We start from the raw sequence: 21,245 nt of genomic DNA on the forward strand, positions 1-21,245 counted from the left end.
AGTAAGACTTTTTTAAAGAAATTATTATTTTTATTTTTAATTGATCACAAAGTGACAATAAAAAAGGTTATGTTACAAAAATTTTATTTCAAATAAATGCTGTTCTTTTGAACTTTCTATTTATCAGAGAATCCTGAAAAAAATGTACTGCGGGAATCACAAATATTAAGCCGCAAAACCCTCAATATATTGATAATAATAAGAAATGTTTATTGAGTATCAAATCATCATATTAGAATGATTTCTGAAGGATCATGTGACACTGAAGACTGGAGTAATGATGCTGAAAATTCAGCTTTGATCACAGGAATAAATTACATTTTAAAATGTATTCAAATAGAACACAGTTGTTTTAAATCGTAATAATATTTTACAATATTACTGTATTTTTGATTAAATAAATGCAGCCTTGGTAAGCATAAGAGGCTACTTTTAAGAAATATTTTAAAAATCTTACCAACTCCAAACATTCATATTTTATGTAGACTTTTAGACTTGGAAATCTATGCCCCTTTTCACAAGATGTAATATAAGTCTCTGGTGTCCCCAGAATGTGTCTGTGAAATTTCAGCTCAAAATACCCCACAGATCATTTATTATAGCTTGTCAAATTTGCCTTTATTTGGGTGTGAGCAAAAACACGCCGTTTTTGTGTGTCCCTTTAAATGCAAATGAGCTGCTGCTCCCCGCCCCCTTTCCAGAAGAGGGCGGAGCTTTAACAGCTCAACAACAACAAAGCTGGAGAATCTCACGCAGCCAAAATGAGGATTGTCAGTAACAGTGTTCAGCCTTACATTGTTCAAACCGGAGTCGACGCTGATGGAGAGACGGCATGACAACAACACTCTACTACAACAACTCTTCCTCTTCTCTAAAGCAGCCCAACATGGCCTCACCACCTTTGTTGTGTGTTCTCGGGGACAGGGTATATGTAAATTTTAGGGTTAGTGATGTCACCAACCTGGGAAGGAGCTTGTTGTAGTCCCTACCAGCCGTTTGTTGTAGTACTTAAAGAGTGAATTCTTTAAAAGAAAATATCGCACTTTGCATTGAACTTTGAGTGTCGTAACTTTGCAGATGTTGTTTATGATCAAACAGCAACATTACACACTAACTAAAGTTAAAAAAATGAAATCCTAATTAACCACCCCTTTATAATTCCCAGATATTTCCAGGTTTACCCTGCATCCAACATAACATAATTATCTCACACAAAACTCAAAGAACTACAGCCATTCAGAAATAGGACTTTATTTGGATTTAATCTGTAATATCTCTTTGGGTTGAAATCTAAATTCTTCTTTATAGAAACATATACAAACTTACATGGAGTGTAAACATGCAAGAGAGAGATTTCGGGTGCTCGGGAAGACTGAATGCATCTTGGACGTTGGGGATGAAAAAGTTTAGGAATTCTGAAAGGAAAGATCACCGTTCTTTCTCTGCAGGCCGCAGTCTGACCTGTGCATGCCGCAGTGGACCTTTGCTTCATTTATCAGTGGTATCATAGAGACTGATTCATTACCACAAAGGAGAATCAGTGTCTGATTGATGTTAGCGTGTTCAAAGGTCTCCGTCAATATGAGAACACATCAGCATCTCCCACACTGGGAGTGAGAGTCCGTCCATCAGATCTCTTGCTGTTATGTCTTCCTCTGCTTTGCTAAACACTGAACATTCATGAGTTAAAAGCAGTATGACCAAGTGCACACTGAAGAATGCTTGCAAAAGGAACGGTCATTTGCATCGAAAATATGCTTTTCCTTGAGTCAAATGTGCAACCAACCATGATTTATCATCACAGTAATCAAAGTAACACCAATATTTACCAAAGATGGGAATGAAATTGAGCAATTTACATGATTTAGTTCTCAATGAAAGACCAAAATAATGGCCGTTCCAAACCCTAGTGTGCTGCTTCCCTAGAGATTGCTGGTTTTTTAATGTCTGATTCTTAAAATTTTACCTTTGGTCCCCCTTAATAATGAATATTTGGAGAGACCTTGCTGTTTAGAGCAAAATGACAATGCTTTTGGCAAAAAATCTAATTAGCACAACATGCATCCTTCCCAAATAAGGCAATTGCATTGGGATGAGAACAGGAAAAAAAAACAAATCTAATCTAAATATATAAATATATTGTGTTCTGTACTTGAAAATATCGATTAAAAAATGCCATTTCACCCAGTATTTATTAAGCATGATTCTCTAAGCAGCGCAATAGGGTTTGGAAAATAATGTACATTAGTACGCAGCACATTTCTTTGAAACAAGTTAATGAAACTCAAAATCAGGTTGTCTTTAAGGCCCTGCATATTTATTTGCATACACTCATTGTTAAAAATACGTTTCATATCAGTATATATAGCTCTCGCTCCGTCTCTTTTTCTCCAAATCAGTGCATTAATATCCCCACAGGGGTGCTCTGTGTGTTTGTTCCAACGCCTGCGTTTAAGGAAAAAAGGCAACACAGAAACTAAACTGGGACAGTTGGGAAATGAGGTACACATGGTTCATTTAACACTCATGCATTGGGTTTTCCAGCCCCAGAGAAAAGCTTAGTGGTTTTCAATGTTAAATTATTCATCAGATGACATGTTCTTTAAGTTACGCTCAACAAATAATTGTTTCTGAACAGAAGTAACAGGACGGACTCATGTCTTTCTATATACATAGAACAAGAGATGACATCACTATCGCCCCTATACCCTTACACAGTGCTCTAAAATATCAGAAATGGACATAATTGAGTGCACTCATTCAATCCCACAATGCACTGCAATAATAAGTGTACAACCAAACTATTTTCTAGCCATGCAATGTGAGCGTGAGAGTCTCCCAAAAGTTGGCGTCCACAGGAAAATTCGCTCACTTGTTTTCATTCAATATACTTTATTAGTATACTAATGTGTGGAATAGTGAATGAGGGTATAAGGGGGCGATTTCAGACACAACCACAGTGTAGGTCATGACAAGTGTCGGTTTGCAGCTTTATGTGTAACATGAATGTTCTCAAACTGGCTGTGAAAAGCCAGACAAATCTCTTAAATACAAATGTCCCACATGAAATAAATACAGCATAGTTTTCCGTTTTGGAACACGGCTCCGAAAAGTCTTCAGTTTAGTCACCGTGATAATCAAACAGTAGACTCTTTTGGACCCTCCTGGACTGCGTTTCTGCAACCGTAGAGCCACTTTATGACACGTGCATTTCTCTCGATAATCGAGACACCTGTGGAGATCTGCTCGGCCAGTTCCTCCTGGAAAATCCCTTCCCCGGAGTGTCGGGAAAACTCACTGGGCTCTGAGCCGCCGCCTCCGACGCTCCTCAGTAGCAGCGAGAGTGTGTCGACTGAACTTGCCCCTTTTAGAAAGTTCTCCGGTCCGAGCCTCTCCACCATATCAAAGTCCAATCCGCAGTAGTCGAAGAAGCGCTCCTGCTCGGACATGGCTAGCGAGCAGCGTAGTCGCAATTCTGACTTGGAGCGTTTCAAATCGGCCCGCATCCTTGGAACGACGGGCTTCCATGGATCCATGTCATTATTGTTGGAGTTCCCAATGCTGTTTCGTAAACTGTTGATCATGCCGTTCTTAGATTGCTTCTGAACACCAGTGTTGTTTTGAGTCTCCGGCATTGAGTGCTCTCGCTCGGATTTGCTCGATCGTCTGGTCTCGTTTCCTCCGTCGACAGTGTCTTTATCATTGGACCAGGACATTCGCGAATCCCCGTCTCGAGAGGAAGACGCCTTCTCCTCATTTATCACCATTTTATGAGCCTCGGTACCGCTGCTCTTTTCACGCATGGATCCCTGGAAGAGCCGTCGTACGAAGCTGTAGCCCTTGACCTCCATGTTGGTGTTGCCGTTTTCGCCACCACTGTTGGGACTCTTGCACTCTTTCTTCTGTCTGTAAATGACTAGGGAGTCCGGACGCAGCATGCGCTTGCCGTTGCTCCTGCGCATTATCGGAGCACTATGTGGGGCGACTAATGGAGCAATGGTTGGAGTTCTTGGGGAAGGTACGGGAGGCTTATTTGCATTGTTGCGATTGTTGGTTTCCACATCAGTTTCATTCTGACAGTTCTCTTTCCTGGAGTCATCCTCATTTTCATCCCTCAAGAACTGCGGTGCGGAGAAAGACGCCATTTGATTTCGAGGTGGGAGAACGGGTGTTGAAGGAGTGGACACAGTGAAGTTTCGACGAGGCAACGGTGGAGGGGTTGCACAGGGCACTAATACGGGCTCCTGCTTGGTGTTTATGACCTGTTGACTCTTGACGTACTTCGCCTTGTCTGCTTCCAGCCGCTCTACCGCACTAATTGAACTACCCCTGCTTCCGGCATCCATTTGCCTGCGAAGGTAATCGGGCCCCTTGTTTAGGAGCCGCAGTGGAGAAGGTGAACCAATGGGAGTTAAGGGCTTCATTTTGGAGTTCTGGAAAAATGCATCCAAACAGAAAGGACAAAGCAGTCGCTTTGCCCTACAAAGAGAAGGAAACCCTCTGGGAAAGTACCGTTTCAATGCTTCTTCAAGATCTGACGTGTCTCAGAATGATTTTGATCCATTTATAGGACCCCTATGAATGTAGATTTTTAGGCATTTTGAGAATCTGAGAATCTTTAAGCGATAGAGTTGGCTGTTGTGCTTCACTATAATTAGTCTCTTTACTAGGCGCTTTTGGAAAAAGGACAAATCTCCATGCAGTATTCACACAGGCATTGCAATAAATGGGCAGGGCATGAAGAAAACCTTTTTCTGCAATCCAAAATCTCAAATCCCAAATGAGATGTTCCCTTCACCACAGAGTATCAGAAATAGCTGCCAGTGTTCGTTTTTTTCTCCGTCTTTTTCCCCCCTTTGTTTCGTCCTCTTTAACTTCCTCTCTTCTGTTGGTCTTTTCAGAGAAGGTCGTTTTGGGGGAAGAGAGCTAATGAGCTTGGTTATTTGCTTTTTGATAGCCGTCAAAGGTCTTCGGGTTGGGCTCCTATTGTCCTGCGATGTTACGGTTGGGTTGACCTATACAGCTGGCACCGGGGCACTTCAGAGTTTGATAGACAGAGGTCCTGTGCTTCTCCCTCTATACCTGGAGTCCTGTGAAAACAAAAACGGTAGAGACACAGTTCAGACTTTTTTTTTAGCATTTCTCAAGGGAGATCCGATCTCCCAAGGCGTAGGCCATATGGCAGCGTGGTTAGAAGTCCCTGTAGCTTTTTGTGATCCGATGCAGTTGGCAGAAATGCATGTCTGGAGCCACAGGCAGTGCCATTAGCTCATGCATGGACTGAGTTGACTTCCCAGTGCTCGCCCATTGAACTAGTCCTAAATAACCGTTCAATCGTACAAATGTGTTGTACTGCACAAATTTAGCGCATTTAACTCTGAACGAATATGCATAATACACAGTGAAGTCTGGATTGACATTATAATTTTGCAAGTGGAATTTTACCAATTTAACCTCAGATGCATTTAGAAAGTCTATTAAAGGAAACTGTAGACTGCAGAGGTAATGGCCTTCACCATCAGCATTAGCTTAACCCACATGCCACATTTGCATTCCTTGAGGGCTTTGCTAAATAATGCATGACTGTGTCCATATTTTAGAGACCCCAAAATCAGCTTAATAACATTTCCTTTAAAGACGTTGTAGGACCATTTGCTGCATTTAATTTTGAACACACTGCAGTGTTTTTTACAACTCTGCATGGATTTACTGCTTACTAATAGAACAGCAGAATATGATTGCAAAGCAAGAATTCTAGCTTAAAACAATTTTGACTGCATGGTTGGTTCTGAAAGGGAAGACATTCAAAACATGATGCATCAAAGTGCTATTTTTGTATCCCCTTGCAGGGAAAAAAAAACAACAATACACAGCATTTTAAAGTGAATATGTCCCTGTGACCTAGTAAACGGGAATAACCGCGGTACTTTTTTTTTGTTGTTTGCCAGTTTCACTATGAAGAGCAGTCATTTACTGCAACTAAAAACAGGTGTGAGCGGCTAAATTGTGAACTCTACCTTTTTCAATATTCAGACTTAGTGGGGAAAAAAGCAAATGCACTACAAAGACAAAAAAAATCCCTAAGATAAAAGAGATCTCATGCACTTACAAGATGACTTTCTACCGTACAAATATAGCACCTCTCATGTACCTCGACCCCCCTCTCTGAATCCCTTCGCTATAAATCCAGTCAAAAGGGGAACTGCAACATTTTCCAGATGTCAGACAGTCCGGGAAAAGCAGCAGCCATTGTTTGGGAAAGTTCCGGGAAAGAATTCTGAACAGGTGTTGAGCATGAGATGGTTCTGGATTTAGGGACTTTCAGAAAGTGGTGAGCAACAGGGGGTCCAAACTCAGAAAAATGCTTGTTTAGTCAGTTGGGCTGAGCAATACAGCTAAAACAGACTTGATATTTTTCACCCTAATGATTTTATGATATTCAAAATATATATTTGTTCTAAAATGGCTTAAAACAGATCTTAATAGATGAACCATCAGCCAAATACACTCAAAATGTTTAATACAAAAAAAACTAATCTTAAATTATTTTCATTTATATGCAATGCATAATAATAATAATCAGCAATATTTACCATCCTATATCTTTACTAAATCATTCTAATGCATTAAAAAAGTCACAGGGAGTGACAATCATGATCATGTTTGAGTGTTGATTCAAATGAATCACTGAAACAAAGTTTGAATTGATTCATTAAACATTATAATTTGCATGGATAACCCGCCAGGTTAATGTCATTTGAAACGTGGTGCACAGTAGTAGTGTTTCATAATTATCACACTCTATTATTAGCCGTGTCTACATCACTCTGCACTTAAGGCCATTATTGGCTTGTAGATGCATTACATCAGTAATATAGATCTTTCCAAAGCAGCGTGACAGCTATTTGAGTGCTGGATCACTGTGTTTAGGACAGAAACAAGGCTAATAATAGCTAAGCAGAGGCTTAAATTAAAACATGCTCACATCTCTGTGAAATTTACCGACTGGGAAATTCTCCATCAGGCACCAAACATCCCCAGAACAGGCTTTCTAAACATTTAAATATGTAAATTAATATGTAATAGGTTTAGCGAGTCATCTGAGCTGATTCAATGAAGAAATGACTCGTACAGATGACTCCTGTGATGTGATTCAAAAGAACCACATCATTTAGCCTATTTGTGCATGAACTGGAAATTCAAATCTCAAGCTCATAACTCATCTAAAACAGTGTGAGACTAGCTGAACATTTAAAAAAAAATGTAGAGATAAGTTTCCGTTTAGCACTGATCACCACGTTACAGTCACTTCACACATTCACACCATCACCTCTAGCGTCTGCTCCTGTACAGTGACCTCTATTACTCTCTAAAGAGGCAAATTAGTGACATGAAACTTTGTCTGTGCTCCTCTCTCTTTTGAAGGCTGAACTGCGCTGGTAATAGCAGCGGCTCGCGATGGCTTGTAATTAACCCCTGCTAATCCAGCCTCCTCTCATCTCAATGCTTTCATTGCATCTCAGTGAAGCTGGTGGGCAGGTCGTCTGCCTGCAGGGGTGGCCAAAACAACCGTCCAACAAGGTCAAAGAGAAACCAGATGTTTTCTGTCACGCTGCATCTAAGCTATGATCTACTGAAGACTTCAAGCAAAGTAGGAACACAACCTTAAAAGGCTGGTTGAATATCCTGAAATATGTTACATTATGGAAGGGAGGTGATTCACAAACTTTAATGTTTAAAGTTGCATGTGTTGTTTGGTGTTAACCAAATCTTAAATGCTGTTCATAATAGTGCTGCTTGATTATGGTAAAAAAAACATAATCACGTTTATTTTGGTCAATATTGATATCATGGTTGTTTAACACGATTGCTCACTGACTTTGGAAAGAACATGCATTTACTGAACTATATATATTTATATATATATATATATATATATATATATAATATAAATTAAAAGAAAAAATCATAAATTAGGGATGCACAGTATATCGGCCACCATATCGGTATCGGCCGATATATGTTCATTTTTAATGTTATCGTTTTTGTAATCAGGCTCTTAAAAATTGTATAAAAATTTTGATTCAGATTTATTAGCCAATATATCGGTTATCGGCTTTCAAATATAAACAATTATCGGTTATCGGTATCGGGCAAAATGTTCATATTGGTGAATCCCTATCATTAATCTAATTTATAATAAGAAATAAAAATATATAATATCAATATACACATTTAAATAAATAATATAAAACAAAAATAAATTAGATCAACAATAATTTTGTTTAATCTTGATTCATAATAGTTGGAAACCAAAAGCTTAATTGAAAATAAAAATTAATCGCACAGCCCTAGATTATGAACCATTATCCTTCCATAATCTTATCAAACAGAAGTTTCAGTGTGAAAAATGTAGGCAAGGATTTTTTTAAAAAAATAATGAAAAGTGTGTAAAATTAGAAGATTATAATTATGAAGGCATAATATTTTTTCCCATTATTTTCTTTGAAACAAATATATATAAAAATATTCCAAAGGAAAAAAAAACAACATATTATTAATTGTATAATTAATAACAATATTATTAATAAAAAATACTGTTATTAAAAAATAATAATTAATCATTAATACTACTAATAATATACAAAAAACTTGCTTTTTAATAGGACAAAAATCATTAATCAAATACAAAATAAAAAAATAAAATATCAATATACACATTTAAATAAATAATATAAAATAAAAATAAATTAGTTCAACAATAATTTTGTTTAATCTTAATTGTCTTAACTTCTTAACAGTGGATTTCCTACAAATGAATATGAAAAAAAAAATCAAAAATCAAATAAACAATAAAATATACATAATATCAATATACACATTTTAACATTATTAGATTATAACTATGAAGGCATAATCTTTTTTTTTTTTCAATATTAAAATGTTTTTTATTCCAAAGGGGAAAGAAGCATTAATTATTATTAATAAAAATATTATTATTAATAAAATAATATTATGAATAATAATATGCAAAACTACTTGCTTTTTAATAAGACTTTTTCTTATTTGTGTTGGTAAATATTCAAGTCACTGTCTGTATGAATTACATTTTAATGTTTTGGGAATAATGTAATAGTTCACACAATAAAACGAGCCTCTGCTATAAAATAAAATTGAAAGTTGTTGCATCCAGTTGATGAAACTTAATCAAAAGCATCTGCAAACGTGTCTGTCCCACCCAGTCTGAGCAGCCCAATTACACTCAAAATGTCCCGTGTTGGACTGTTGATATAAAACTACAAAAGGTTCAGGACGTCCATCACAGACCAAATCCTGCATTATTTATCGGCGTTGACAATAGACCCCTCTGGCTCTGGAGATAAGAGGCTGGACTGAATGCCGCGGCTCATTAGTAAGAAAAACAGGGAGAAAGAAAACACATGACAATAAAACTCAACAGACACAAACACTCTTAACAACACAAAGGCAGAAGAAGCATATATCTCCTCACCATAGAGAGCTCTTGAGTGCCATTATGTGGTTGATGTATGATGGGTGGGGTGATGGACTGGCATACGGGCCACAGGACGGTCACGAGGGAGCTCTTTAAAGCACAACAGACCCCCCTAAACCCTCTCCAAATTATGTGGTGGACACTTAACTGACCCTATTGTCATTCAGATGTCACAAATGTGAGTCGGTGGATTGCCGGAGACTTGTGATGGACAGACGTTCTTTCAAATGATCACAGTTTACACCTGGTATTATTAACGCCCGTCTCGGCTGATCCCATCACAAATGCTCAGAGATGAATACAGGTGTAAATGGGGTCTGGAACGTTCTGTGATCCAATCACTCAAACTAAATCCAGAGCGCTGTTATTTTAGCTGGAAGCCAAAAGATTAATCGTACAGCCCTAGATCATGAACTACTATCATTCTGTAATCATATCTATTTCAGAATAAAATATTGTAGTATCATTGAGATAATATTATAGTTTTTTAAAGAAAAAAATATTTTCAATTGGTTTATGTTTCCATTTTAATGTTAAATTTGTAGTAAAAAATGTTTTTGTAATTTTTACTGTTTTTTTTTTTTAAATATGTATAGTTTTTACAAATTTTTTATTTAGTTTTAGTTATTTTAGTACATCAAGTTAAACTAAATGAAAACACGAAATGCTTCTTTTTGTAACTAGCTGAATATATATATATATATATATATATATATATATATATATATATATATATATATATATATATATATATATATATATATTTATTTATTTATTTTTTCAGTTAACATTTATTATTTCTTCAAGCAACAAAAATGTTTTTTTTTTTTATGGTTTTAGTTTGTTTTATTATTATACATAATCTTTTTATAATCTTTTCCCCCCATATTTATTTTTTTTTTCAAAGAAAAAAGTTAATTACATAAATAAATAAAATAAAATTATATTTATAAAATATTATTAATACAATTAATAATAATAATACTTTTTTATTTTTATTTTTCATTTTTATTATTATTATTATTATTATTATTATTTAATATGTCTATAGAGTTTTACTCATTTTTATTTCAGTTTTAGTTATTTTAGTACATCAAGTTAAACTAAATGAAAATACAAAATGCTGCTTTTGGTAATTAGATTAAATAAAATAAGAAATAATAAAACATTTTTTATTATTATTTTATTTCATTTAGCATTTTTTTTTCAAGTAACATTTTTTAATGGTTTTAGTTTGTTTTATTATTATACATAATCCATAATCTTTTTATATAAATAAGATTAATAAAATATTATTAATAAAAATTATTATTATTATTTGTATCATTAATTTTATTTTGTTTTATTTTTTCATTATTATTAGTGTTTTTTTTGTCTATATAGTTTTGTTTTTACTAATTTTTATTTCAGTTTTCAAAACTAAATATTCAATAACAAAAAATAAAATAAAAATATTTTTTTATTATTATTTTATTTCAGTTAATGTTTATTTTATTTCAATTAACAAAAATGTTTTTTTATGGTTTTAGTTTGTTTTAGTTAACTATAATAACTGTTTCAGAGGTTGACAGAAACATTTGCCGAGTGAATCTCATAAAGTGACCAGGAATATATTTAATCTTAAAAGCCATAAAAAAAATCTAACAATTCTCCTCCAAAGTTTTCATTACTGTAAAAAAAACAATTTCCATTAAATGTAAATTCATAGTTAAAATGCAAATGTGTTCTAAACAATGACAAAAGGTGGTTTATTGACCTATAAATGAACCATCAAGCTAAAACACAGTTTTAAAAGAACTGATTGCTACATCTGGAGAAGCGTACACATATACATTTACACCTATGAACTGTTTCTTTGGTCTTTTAACTCAAAATGTCTACCTGTGGATCACCAAATGTCAAATTCAGGTGAGTACTGATTCAGAGCTGAATGTGAACGTGTGATGAATGAAAGGTGTGTAGTTCTCAGGCTTATCATCTATTCAGAGGCTCACACCTGGGGAAAATCAATTTAAGATAAACATTACTGTAAAAATACATGCTCCTGTTATCTGTGGCACACTTGCTCCGCAGACGTTTCCGCTCTCTCTGATCTCATTTACTTGTGTTAATTAGTCGTCTGTTTATGCAGCACTTTAGAGGCTCTCCTCACTTGTGACTTTCTCAAAATGTAAATCTCATTCAACAACCATAACAAGCAGAATGTAGGTTCTCATGATCATTTACCGCTCTCTCTTTGACCCTTAGATTTAAACAATGTTTTGCTACTGCAAATTTAAGCAAATTTGCTTTATGCGAAATACCCGGTCAGGAACGAATACCATTTCATGAATGCAATAAAGCCATAAAGCCTGATCAATATCAAATATGATACAAAAAATTAAAATATTTTGTCTAAAAGTTCAATAAACTGTTCCAATCCATTCTGACTATTAGTCCATATATCAGGCTTTACACTGACGCATTACATCAGTGGACTTTACCCTGCTTTTCCATTAGTTACGTCATAAACCGCTTTGGGTCTGTTTTTGAGCCCTGATAAAGGAGCTATAAATTTTCTCAGTGTACAACAAAAAACTCTCCAACACAAAGTACAATCCTCCTCTGAATCTTCAATAAATGCATGAGACCTGGACTCCATCCATGGAAAAAGTTAAGGCAGGAAGTGAAGGAGTTGCCTTGAGTCATGAGTGAGGCGCTAACGGTTCTGCATGTCTATTATAGCCGAGGAGAAAAACACAAAGAGGCATGGAAAGCAACGTCTTGCATTTCCTGAGAGAAAAGCACAAGTTTTGTGTGTGCAATGACAGGAAAGGCGAGGTGCCCGGAATCAGGTTCTGACCTGGGCTGGACGATATTGAAATTAAGACTGTGATATGAGAGATATATTGCGATATGTGAAAATACAGTTTCACCAGATGACTTGAATAGTTCTATTTAGAAATATCTGAACGTTCTAGAATGATTTTGTTGGCGAGTGCATCTGCATAGAACATAAAAACTATTTTAATAAAAAGAAGATTTTTTTAAAAGTGCGAAATACTTGAAAAATTGGTTTTCATACTTGGGTTTACTCTTTACAAGAAGCAAATCAAACCATAATGTGAGATTTTTTTTTCATTTGAGTTTTCATAGGCCACTGTATTTGACCAATTCAATATGACTGAAATAATAATAATTATTAGGATTTTCTTAAATATATTAAATAAGAAATATATTGTAATAATACTATTGTACTGTAAAATAAAGAAAAAAACATGTTTATTTTACTGTAAGATTACAACATAATATTTACATCTTAATTTCTTCATTTTCAAATGTATACACTTTTATTTTGCCAGCAAATAAATACATGTATGTTCATTTACATGCGTGCCGCTGACAGCGTCTCAGAACGACTGAAACAATTTATGATTAAAGGATTAGTTCAGTTCAGAATTCAAATTTCCTGATAATTTACTCACCCCCATGTCATCCAAGATGTTTATGTCTTTCTTTCTTCAATCGAAAAGAAAATAAGGTTTTTGAGGAAAACATTCCAGGATTTTCTCCATATAGTGGACTTCAACGGGTTGAAGGTCCGAATGTCAGTTTCAGTGCAGCTTCAAAGAGCTCTACATGATCCCAGATGAGGAATAAGAGTCTAATCTAGTGAAACCATCGGCCATTTTCTAAAAAAAATAAAATTTATATACTTTTTAACCACAAATGCTCGTCTTGCACTGCTCTGCGATGCGCCACGCATTACGCAATCATGTTGGAAAGGTCACGCGTGACGTAGGGGGAGAAAATTAGCCTATGTCACGTGTGACCTTTTCAACCTCATTATGTAATGTGTGGCGCATCTCAGAGCAGTGCAAGACGAGCGTTTGTAGTTAAAAAGTATATAAATTTTATTTTTTTCTCTAGATGGTTTCTCTAGATAAGACTCTTATTCCTCGTCTGGGATCATGTAGAGCTCTTTGAAGCTGCACTGAAACTGACATTTGGACCTTCAATCCGTTGGTAACTGTTGAAGTCCACTATATGGAGAAAAATCCTGGAATGTTTTCCTCAAAAACATTAATTTATTTTCGACTGAAGAAAGAAAGACAGAAAGATGAGTATGCATAAGCTATATATGTACAGTCAAAACAAAAATTATTCAGACATTATAATATATATTTTTACTAAGGATAGCAAAAAGTAAAACTAAGTAAAAAAGTAAAAAAAAGTAAACTGTGGCATATTATACCCAAAAATTCTTCATACAGTGGACTACCAGTAAAATTGATACAAATTTTTAACCAAAAATTATTCAGACACGTGACCATGTTTTGCTTAAGCGTTATCTGACATAATTAAGATTATTTTTTTCTGACACAGTTTAACTCTGAGATCTTGTCATATTTTATTACCATTTTTTAAATAATAGTGAATAAACTGAATGAAGGTGTCTGAATAAATTTTGGTTTGACTGTATATGTATGTGTGTGTATATATATATATATATATATATATATATATATATATATATAAATAGCTTATGCATACTCGTCTTTCTGTCTAAGTGAGCGGTTTGTGGCTAGAATAAGATAGAAATTGTGCTGCAAGAGACTAACTTTGTCTTAACTAGATCTAGAGAGTCTCTGCACACTACTGCTGCTGGAAGATTGTCTAAATTATTAATTTCTGAAGCCAATCCAAATGTTCACACTGCAGAATAGTAAATCTGCCTAATTTTACTATGCATATAAAGTTTACCCAGGGAGTTACTGTGCCCATAATAAAGGTTTGCCGTATGGAAAAGTTCTCTAATAAAAAGCGTCTGACGTGAAATACTAATTTAATATATTCTAGGCATGTAAAGGAGAAGTAATCTGATCTACATGCAGCCTTTTAAGAATCAACAAAACTGAACTTTACAGACTGTCAGTGAAGCAAAGGGCAAAAAGAGCTATTTAAACGCAGTATAGTTCAGCTGATCAGATTACATTACAAATCATTTAGAAGTTTAAGTCTTAACTTGATTGCCATGATCCAGAAAAAAAAAAAAACGCTCTTGTGGGATAAAAGTTGTTCAGTTTATTCCTCCAGAGTCTTGTTTTCTCAAATAAAGTGGCTGTATATTTTAAGCATGTTTTCACAGCGCTTGCTGACTGTATGCCAGACACATGTTAAAGTCACTGCAGACCCAAGTGTTAACAGCAAAGGTTCAAACAAACGTGACTTGTGATGGGGTCAAATGGGTGATGGGCTGATGGGGGAGGGATCCAGTCCTCCTGACTAACATCCAACCATCAAATGGGACACAACAACAATCCTGAACCCTATTCTCGATCATTGACAGCAAACACAAAACACTACCAGTGATATTGCATTGATTACCCATTGTGTTTATGAGGGTGACCTGAATCTAACAACTGACCCATCAAAACGCTTAACAAATCAACATAAGTAGGCAGTACAAATATGTATGGGAGAGTTCATATTCAAATAAAATGATATATTCTGTCAGCCTTTTCTCAACTTAGAAGAAACTCATACTTCTCAGAAGTTGCTCTTTCTACCTCAGGAGACTTAACCGAGTTTGAAGGTGAGTAAATAATGACTGAGTTTAAATTTTTCCTCTACTAAAAATAAAATGAAAGCCAGCTAGGGTCTCAATCACTCTCAAAGGCCATGTGATTCACTGCCATTTCCTCTTGCTCCATAACCTCCACTGAACCTGTCAGCTGTCCTCTCTCATTAACCGCTAGTCTGGCTCGTTGGTCGCAAACAGGCCCAAAGTGCCACAGAAATAGCCCCTAATCTCCCCTCAAGCCCCCCCACCACATCAGCAAAGCCAGCGTTGAGTTGAGGGAAAGATCATTGGTTACCGGCCCTGTCAGAACAATGTCTTGTGAGCGTGACAAAGGATACAAGCCCCTTCATGTGCGATGAAGGATCCTGGCGGCAGCGCTAGGTCTGATTGGACCTGGCAGGACGGCAGTGGTACCTAGCCGAGCCAAGGACAATTAACGAGATGTGAGACTATGAGCGACCCGCTCACACAGCTGTCAGTCGGACCCGCGGGGACGTCCCGTGAGCATCGGGATTTGAACATTTAATATTAATACTAAAGTGAGTAAATAAATCATGAAGGGGAAAAAAGACTAGATGACTACAGTACACAGGGAGTGAAATTCATCAGTCAGTCCATAAAACACACATGGAAGCTTATTTCTGCCATGTAATAAATTATAAAAGTAATTTTGACTTTATCTCACAATGTGCATTTCTGAGAAAAAAAAAAATCAGGAATGTGAGAGATAAACAAGATAAAGATAATTGCAACAATTAGCCTACCTTTTTTTAATTCAGTGACGGAAACGAAAAAAAAAACAGAATTGCGAGAAAAAAATAAAAATTGTGAATTGTAAACTTCTGAGGAAAAAACTCTTTTTTATGAGATGTAAACTTGCAATTATAAGTTTATAACTTGCATTTTTTGTTGTTGTTTTTTTTTAATTCTTTGGAGCAAATAAACTTTCATGGTAACACTTTAGTTTAGGGTCCAATTCACACTATTAACTAGTTGCTTATTAGCATGCATATTACTAGGATACTGGCTGTTTATTAGTACTTATAAAGCAGATATTAATGCCTTATTATGGAAGCTTGTTTCTGCTGCTCAATAAAAAAAAATTAAAAGGTAATTGCAACTTTTTTTTCACAATTGCGAGTTTGCATCTCACAATTCTGACTTTATTTCTCTCAATTGTGAGATTAAAACTCGAGTTTTTCTCACAATTGTTTTTATCACGCAATTCTGACTTTATATCATGTAATTCTGACTTTATATCAGACAATTCTGATTTTATATCATGCAATTCTGACTTTATAACTCGCAATTCTGACTTTATATCATGTAATTCTGACTTTATATCATGCAATTCTGACTTTATATCATGCAATTTTGACTAACTCGCAATTCTGACTTTATATCATGCAATTTTGACTTTATATCAGAAAAGTGAGATAAAAAGTCATAATTACTTTATACAATATTTTTTATTTCATGGTGGAAACAAGCTTCCATATCTTCCATATCTTATTCTGCATGACCATATTCTACATCCCTTAATCCTACCCAATACCTAAACTTAACACCTACCTTACTAACTATTGATAAGCAGTAATTAGGAGTTTATTAAGGCAAAATCATAGTTAATAGTTAGTTAATAGTAAGAATTGGACCCTAATCTAAAGTGAGACCGCTTCCATATACAAACAAAGTGATGTCACTTTAAAGAATCTGCAGGATCTTTCAGCCTCTAATTAGTAACTTGAGCTTCATGCTGTTTACACGCAGCCACACATTAGCGCTACAAATGCAAAGTTTTCTTTTGGGGGAAATGACTGTTTATGTGATTGCACTCGAACGGCTGAAAGAAGAGCAACATTTGGCTTTATGGAGTTTGTGCGACAAAACAAAACAGCTGTTGCCTTTCCGTCCCAGACCCATAAAAGACATTTGCGGGATACAGTATCACAGCAGTTGAGACTGATGTGGTCACACCGGGATGATTATGTGTTTGTGGAATCTCTGAGAAGGAGGAAAAGGCTTGGAAAACAATTGGTCAGAAGCTTGATCCCTACATAGGGTTCACTTCCAGTCAGTAGGGGGTTACCACAGCAGTGTGGGCATCCCGTCAGCCGGAGTGGCTCAGCACTCGCACACGATCAGACAAAGGTCATTGCACGCGGCCCGTGGGCTTCTCTTTTCTGTGTTTAGAGCGTCCGCCCCAGTGGTGATACAAGTCCTTTCGCATTTATTCATCTCAACGTGGTTGTCAGCACCTCAGATGAGAGATGCAGCCAGCTCAGATCTGCTACTATATATAGTAAAGAAAAAACTATAAATTACATACATTTTTTTCTCTCTTTTAATAAATGACAAAGAAAGATAATATATGTATATATTAATCGTTAAAAGATTGCAATCTCAATTCAAACACCCATGCAATCTTATTCCTAAATGACAATGATTCGGTTATGTCTATTAACGCTTTGAAAAGTACGATCACAGCGAATATTCAGATCAGCATTTGCTCTGGCGCTGAGCCATGAGTCATGAAACAGCGTCATAAACAGTCTTTTCAACCACACAGGATCATTATTTCTGTGTTACAATTAATTCAAATGATCACAGAAGTACTGGGAAAAAAGGTTATAGTTCGGTGATAGTACAGTGATGCCTGAGGCCCTTCACTAATAATAAAAATCATGCATTAAAGCAGGGTCGTAACTTTTGCAGTGAACTTCTGGGCATAGATCGAATGGATTTAATGCATTCAGCAACACTGCAAAGAGTTTACTTAAGTTTGCCAGTAGATACTGGACCTCAATGTGCCATACAACATCTAAAACATCTGCACAATGACAGGAAAGCCTGCAGAGGAGCATCGTAGCCCTCAGCATCATGCTGATGTTTACATTTTACATGCATCGACGCATCAGAGAGATGACACTGCCACAGACACGTGTTTATTTTGGGGCTTGGAAGACAATACACCAGTATGAAGAGACCTCACTTATGGTTCAAAAGCAGGTGAAATCTCTGCGTTTGGTCTACTTTTTCGAGTGTTTAGACTGGTTCTGAGTGGTTAATACTGCTGACCTTGCGGAAAGTTAGTGCATGGTCTGTGCACCTAACCTAAGTAAAACTCTTTGGTGGGGGAGGGTTACGAGCATTATACCCATTTACACATAACATAATGCAATAAAGCCATACAAGTTGAGAAAAGACTCTTAATTAGTTAGGAAACTGTCTGTTTGGCTTGTTGGAAATTTTCAAAAAACACATGTGGTCTCCTCACTTTCCTCCACCTGCCGTCTATTCTTTTGTTTAAAGCTTCTCCTACTTTGTAAACTTCAGGTAATAAACTTACATAATTTCCTAGTAAGTCTAAATGAGAGCAGAGGTCATACTCCATAATGCACAGCCAATTCTCTCTCTAAAAATGTTGTATTTAGGTCTATATCTTGCCTTTTGTCATAGTACTTTCTCAATTAATACTTTCTTCTATATCTGTTTAATGAGCAGAAACGACTGTGGCTCTGTTCCAAAACCTAATGAGGGTTCTTGCTGTCTACGCTGCCTTTTAAGGCAGCATCCTAAATGACTGTAAGAGTGATTTGGGACACCCTAGGCAGAACCTACAGTCATGAAATACGTTCTTCATTCAATGCAGTAGAAGATGAAGGTATGAAGATTTAGTCTCAGCTAGTCTTTATTATTGCAATTCGGTTTGGTGCCACTAGAGGCGCAGGAATTACATACTACCTTTTTTTTTTAAAAAAATGTTTACACTTTACTTTAAGGTGTCTTTGTTACACTGTAATTATACATTTAAGTACTGAGTAATATTAAATAACTACATGTACTTACAATAGGTTTAGGATTAGGATTTGGTTTGGTTTAGGTTTAGTTGCATGTAATTATGCATAATTTATAGTTATTACAATAGTAACTACATGTAACATATGTAACAATGGCACTGTAAAATAAAGTGTTACCAAAAATTTTTTTTATTTTATTTATTTATTTTTAAAAAAATTATATTGAGTAAATGATCAACCAGACTAATTAAGTTATTACAGACATTAATATTCACTCATTTGAGGAATATATAAAAGTCAATCATTATAATGTAATGTAAATAAACGCAAATTACATTAAATCACCAAAACATTTCGTTTTCAAAACTATCAATATTATTCCATTCATGCATATACAAAATAGTTTCTTTATGGCCATTTCTCATTTAGTCTATATGGAAAAAAAAACTATAAATGTATTTATCTTTTTATTTAAACATATTCATAATTACTTTTGCCCCATATCTCCAAAAGTATCCACATAAACCCCAAAGAAAGATGCAGTGACATCAATTATTTACAGAAAAAAATAATAATTATCCGATTCATACATACATAAGCTACTGGAGTCCTTAAACTGAACTTAAAACAAATTTTAAGATCAATGACCCTTTATATTGAATTTACACAAACTCTGTTTGTTTACACACACACGAACATGAATTTACTTAAAAACGACGCGACTTCAGATTCGACAAGACTCTTAATGAAGTCGCTATAAATGCTGAATGAACATTATCTGATCGGATATTAGTCACTAGTCGTATACTGAGTGCTAGATTTGCTCTTACCGTGTGTCGTGATCCGTATCCACATGTGAAAGCTCTGGTAATCTCCGTTTACTGTCCAGCAGGAGCTGTGTGGATTGCGGCTCATTGGTTTCTGAAGTGAATGCCGGAGGAGCGTTTGTGTCTCGTGGATGTACCGGGATCATCCCACTGCGATGGGCGGGCAGGTATGAGTGTAAACTGACCCCATCACAAACACGACAGCAGAGGGGGATTGTTTGGGGGATTGACCTGCACTACAACACGCAAAATGCTTGAGACATCAGTGTTTAAACAGGTAGATAATATCTATATACTGGCGACAAGCATTGTTATTGCATTAGATTAAAAAAAAAAAAAGCCTCAATATCAAGTTTTTATAAACACATTTTATATTTCTCAGGATGGGTTTCACAAACCTTAAAAGAATTGACTACAAATGTGTTTCTGAACCTTTCCATTGTTATTGTCCTGGAAAAAAAAGATAGCCTAGAGTTAAAAAGATACAAGTTTTTTTTGTTTGTTTGTTTGTTTTTTTAACAACATACACCAAGTCTAGTTGTTGTCACACACCCCCTATGGTTTCCCTGCCAATAAATAGCCTATTATTGGCTTTTTAGTGAAGTGTAAATGAAATGATTAGCCTAGTTTGAGGACAGAAAACATTCAGTGAAAACAGCACACATTCAAGCAATTCTCAAAAGCAGTTTGAAATGATAAAACAAAAGATCTAGAGTTAAAAATGATGACAATTTATTCAGCCACTTTGTGTTTGTGGTGTTTTGATTTAGTGATTGTGGACATTTGAAGTGCACAAGTACTTTTTAACGTCACTGTACATGACCGTCAATACATTTGCAAAACATCTTGAATATTAAAATTGATTGGATATCAGGGTTGCTTTTGGCTTTTTGTCAACATGCATATAATTACACTCAGCAATTATAATGATCTAAATATAGACTACTATTTTTTGTTTTGCACAAAGCCTGGATGGTGAATAGATAACTGCATATAAATGGATAACCATGATAAGCTATCAGCAACGGCTCCTCCTCCAGAAAACATTACTCAGAAACCCTCACGAGCTCAGCATTGAGTGACCGTCTACGTCTGAGCATGTTGTTCATGCAGTAATGAAGAGAATGTTAAGATTAGATTAGTGTTCAATGTTTGGTGAACCTTGGCTCTATAATGTTGTTGTGATTGCACAAAGGTACCCTTCAGGGGATCGTCAGGAAATCTTTTTTCAGAGACTCTGAAAATAGTGCATGAGATGCATTTATTAATTTCATAATTCATTCCTTATGGAGGATAACCAGGTTATAGTAACTTCTTGAAATAACAAAACGTTAACTGAAATAAAATGTATATAAAAAAGGAAAATACAAAAATAAAAACAAATTACTGCTATGTCTACATTAATTTGACAGTGTTTTTGTTACAAAACACTCTCCGTCCACACTGGTGTTTTAAAGCATTTTCCAAAAGTTGCTCGTTCACACTGGAACTGTCACAAAACTGCAGGCAGAAGGTCAAAACCACAGGGCAAACAATTCAGA

At 35.5% G+C, this 21,245-nt stretch overlaps 1 protein-coding gene across 1 annotated transcript; it reads right to left on the reverse strand.

The window, feature by feature from the left end:
- Nucleotides 1-1,235: 1,235 nt before the first annotated feature.
- On the reverse strand, nucleotides 1,236-19,861 carry fam110d (family with sequence similarity 110 member D). Its single transcript, XM_048153684.1, has 2 exons — nucleotides 19,708-19,861; nucleotides 1,236-5,090 (listed from the first exon to the last, which is right to left on the reverse strand). The coding sequence occupies exon 2, from the start codon at nucleotides 4,422-4,424 to the stop codon at nucleotides 3,138-3,140; it is 1,287 nt and encodes a 428-aa protein (XP_048009641.1). The 5' UTR covers nucleotides 4,425-5,090; nucleotides 19,708-19,861; the 3' UTR covers nucleotides 1,236-3,137.
- Nucleotides 19,862-21,245: the final 1,384 nt, after the last annotated feature.

The sequence above is a fragment of the Megalobrama amblycephala genome, linkage group LG13 (genome assembly GCF_018812025.1).
Source record: "Megalobrama amblycephala isolate DHTTF-2021 linkage group LG13, ASM1881202v1, whole genome shotgun sequence".
In the NCBI taxonomy this organism is placed as follows: domain Eukaryota; kingdom Metazoa; phylum Chordata; class Actinopteri; order Cypriniformes; family Xenocyprididae; genus Megalobrama; species Megalobrama amblycephala.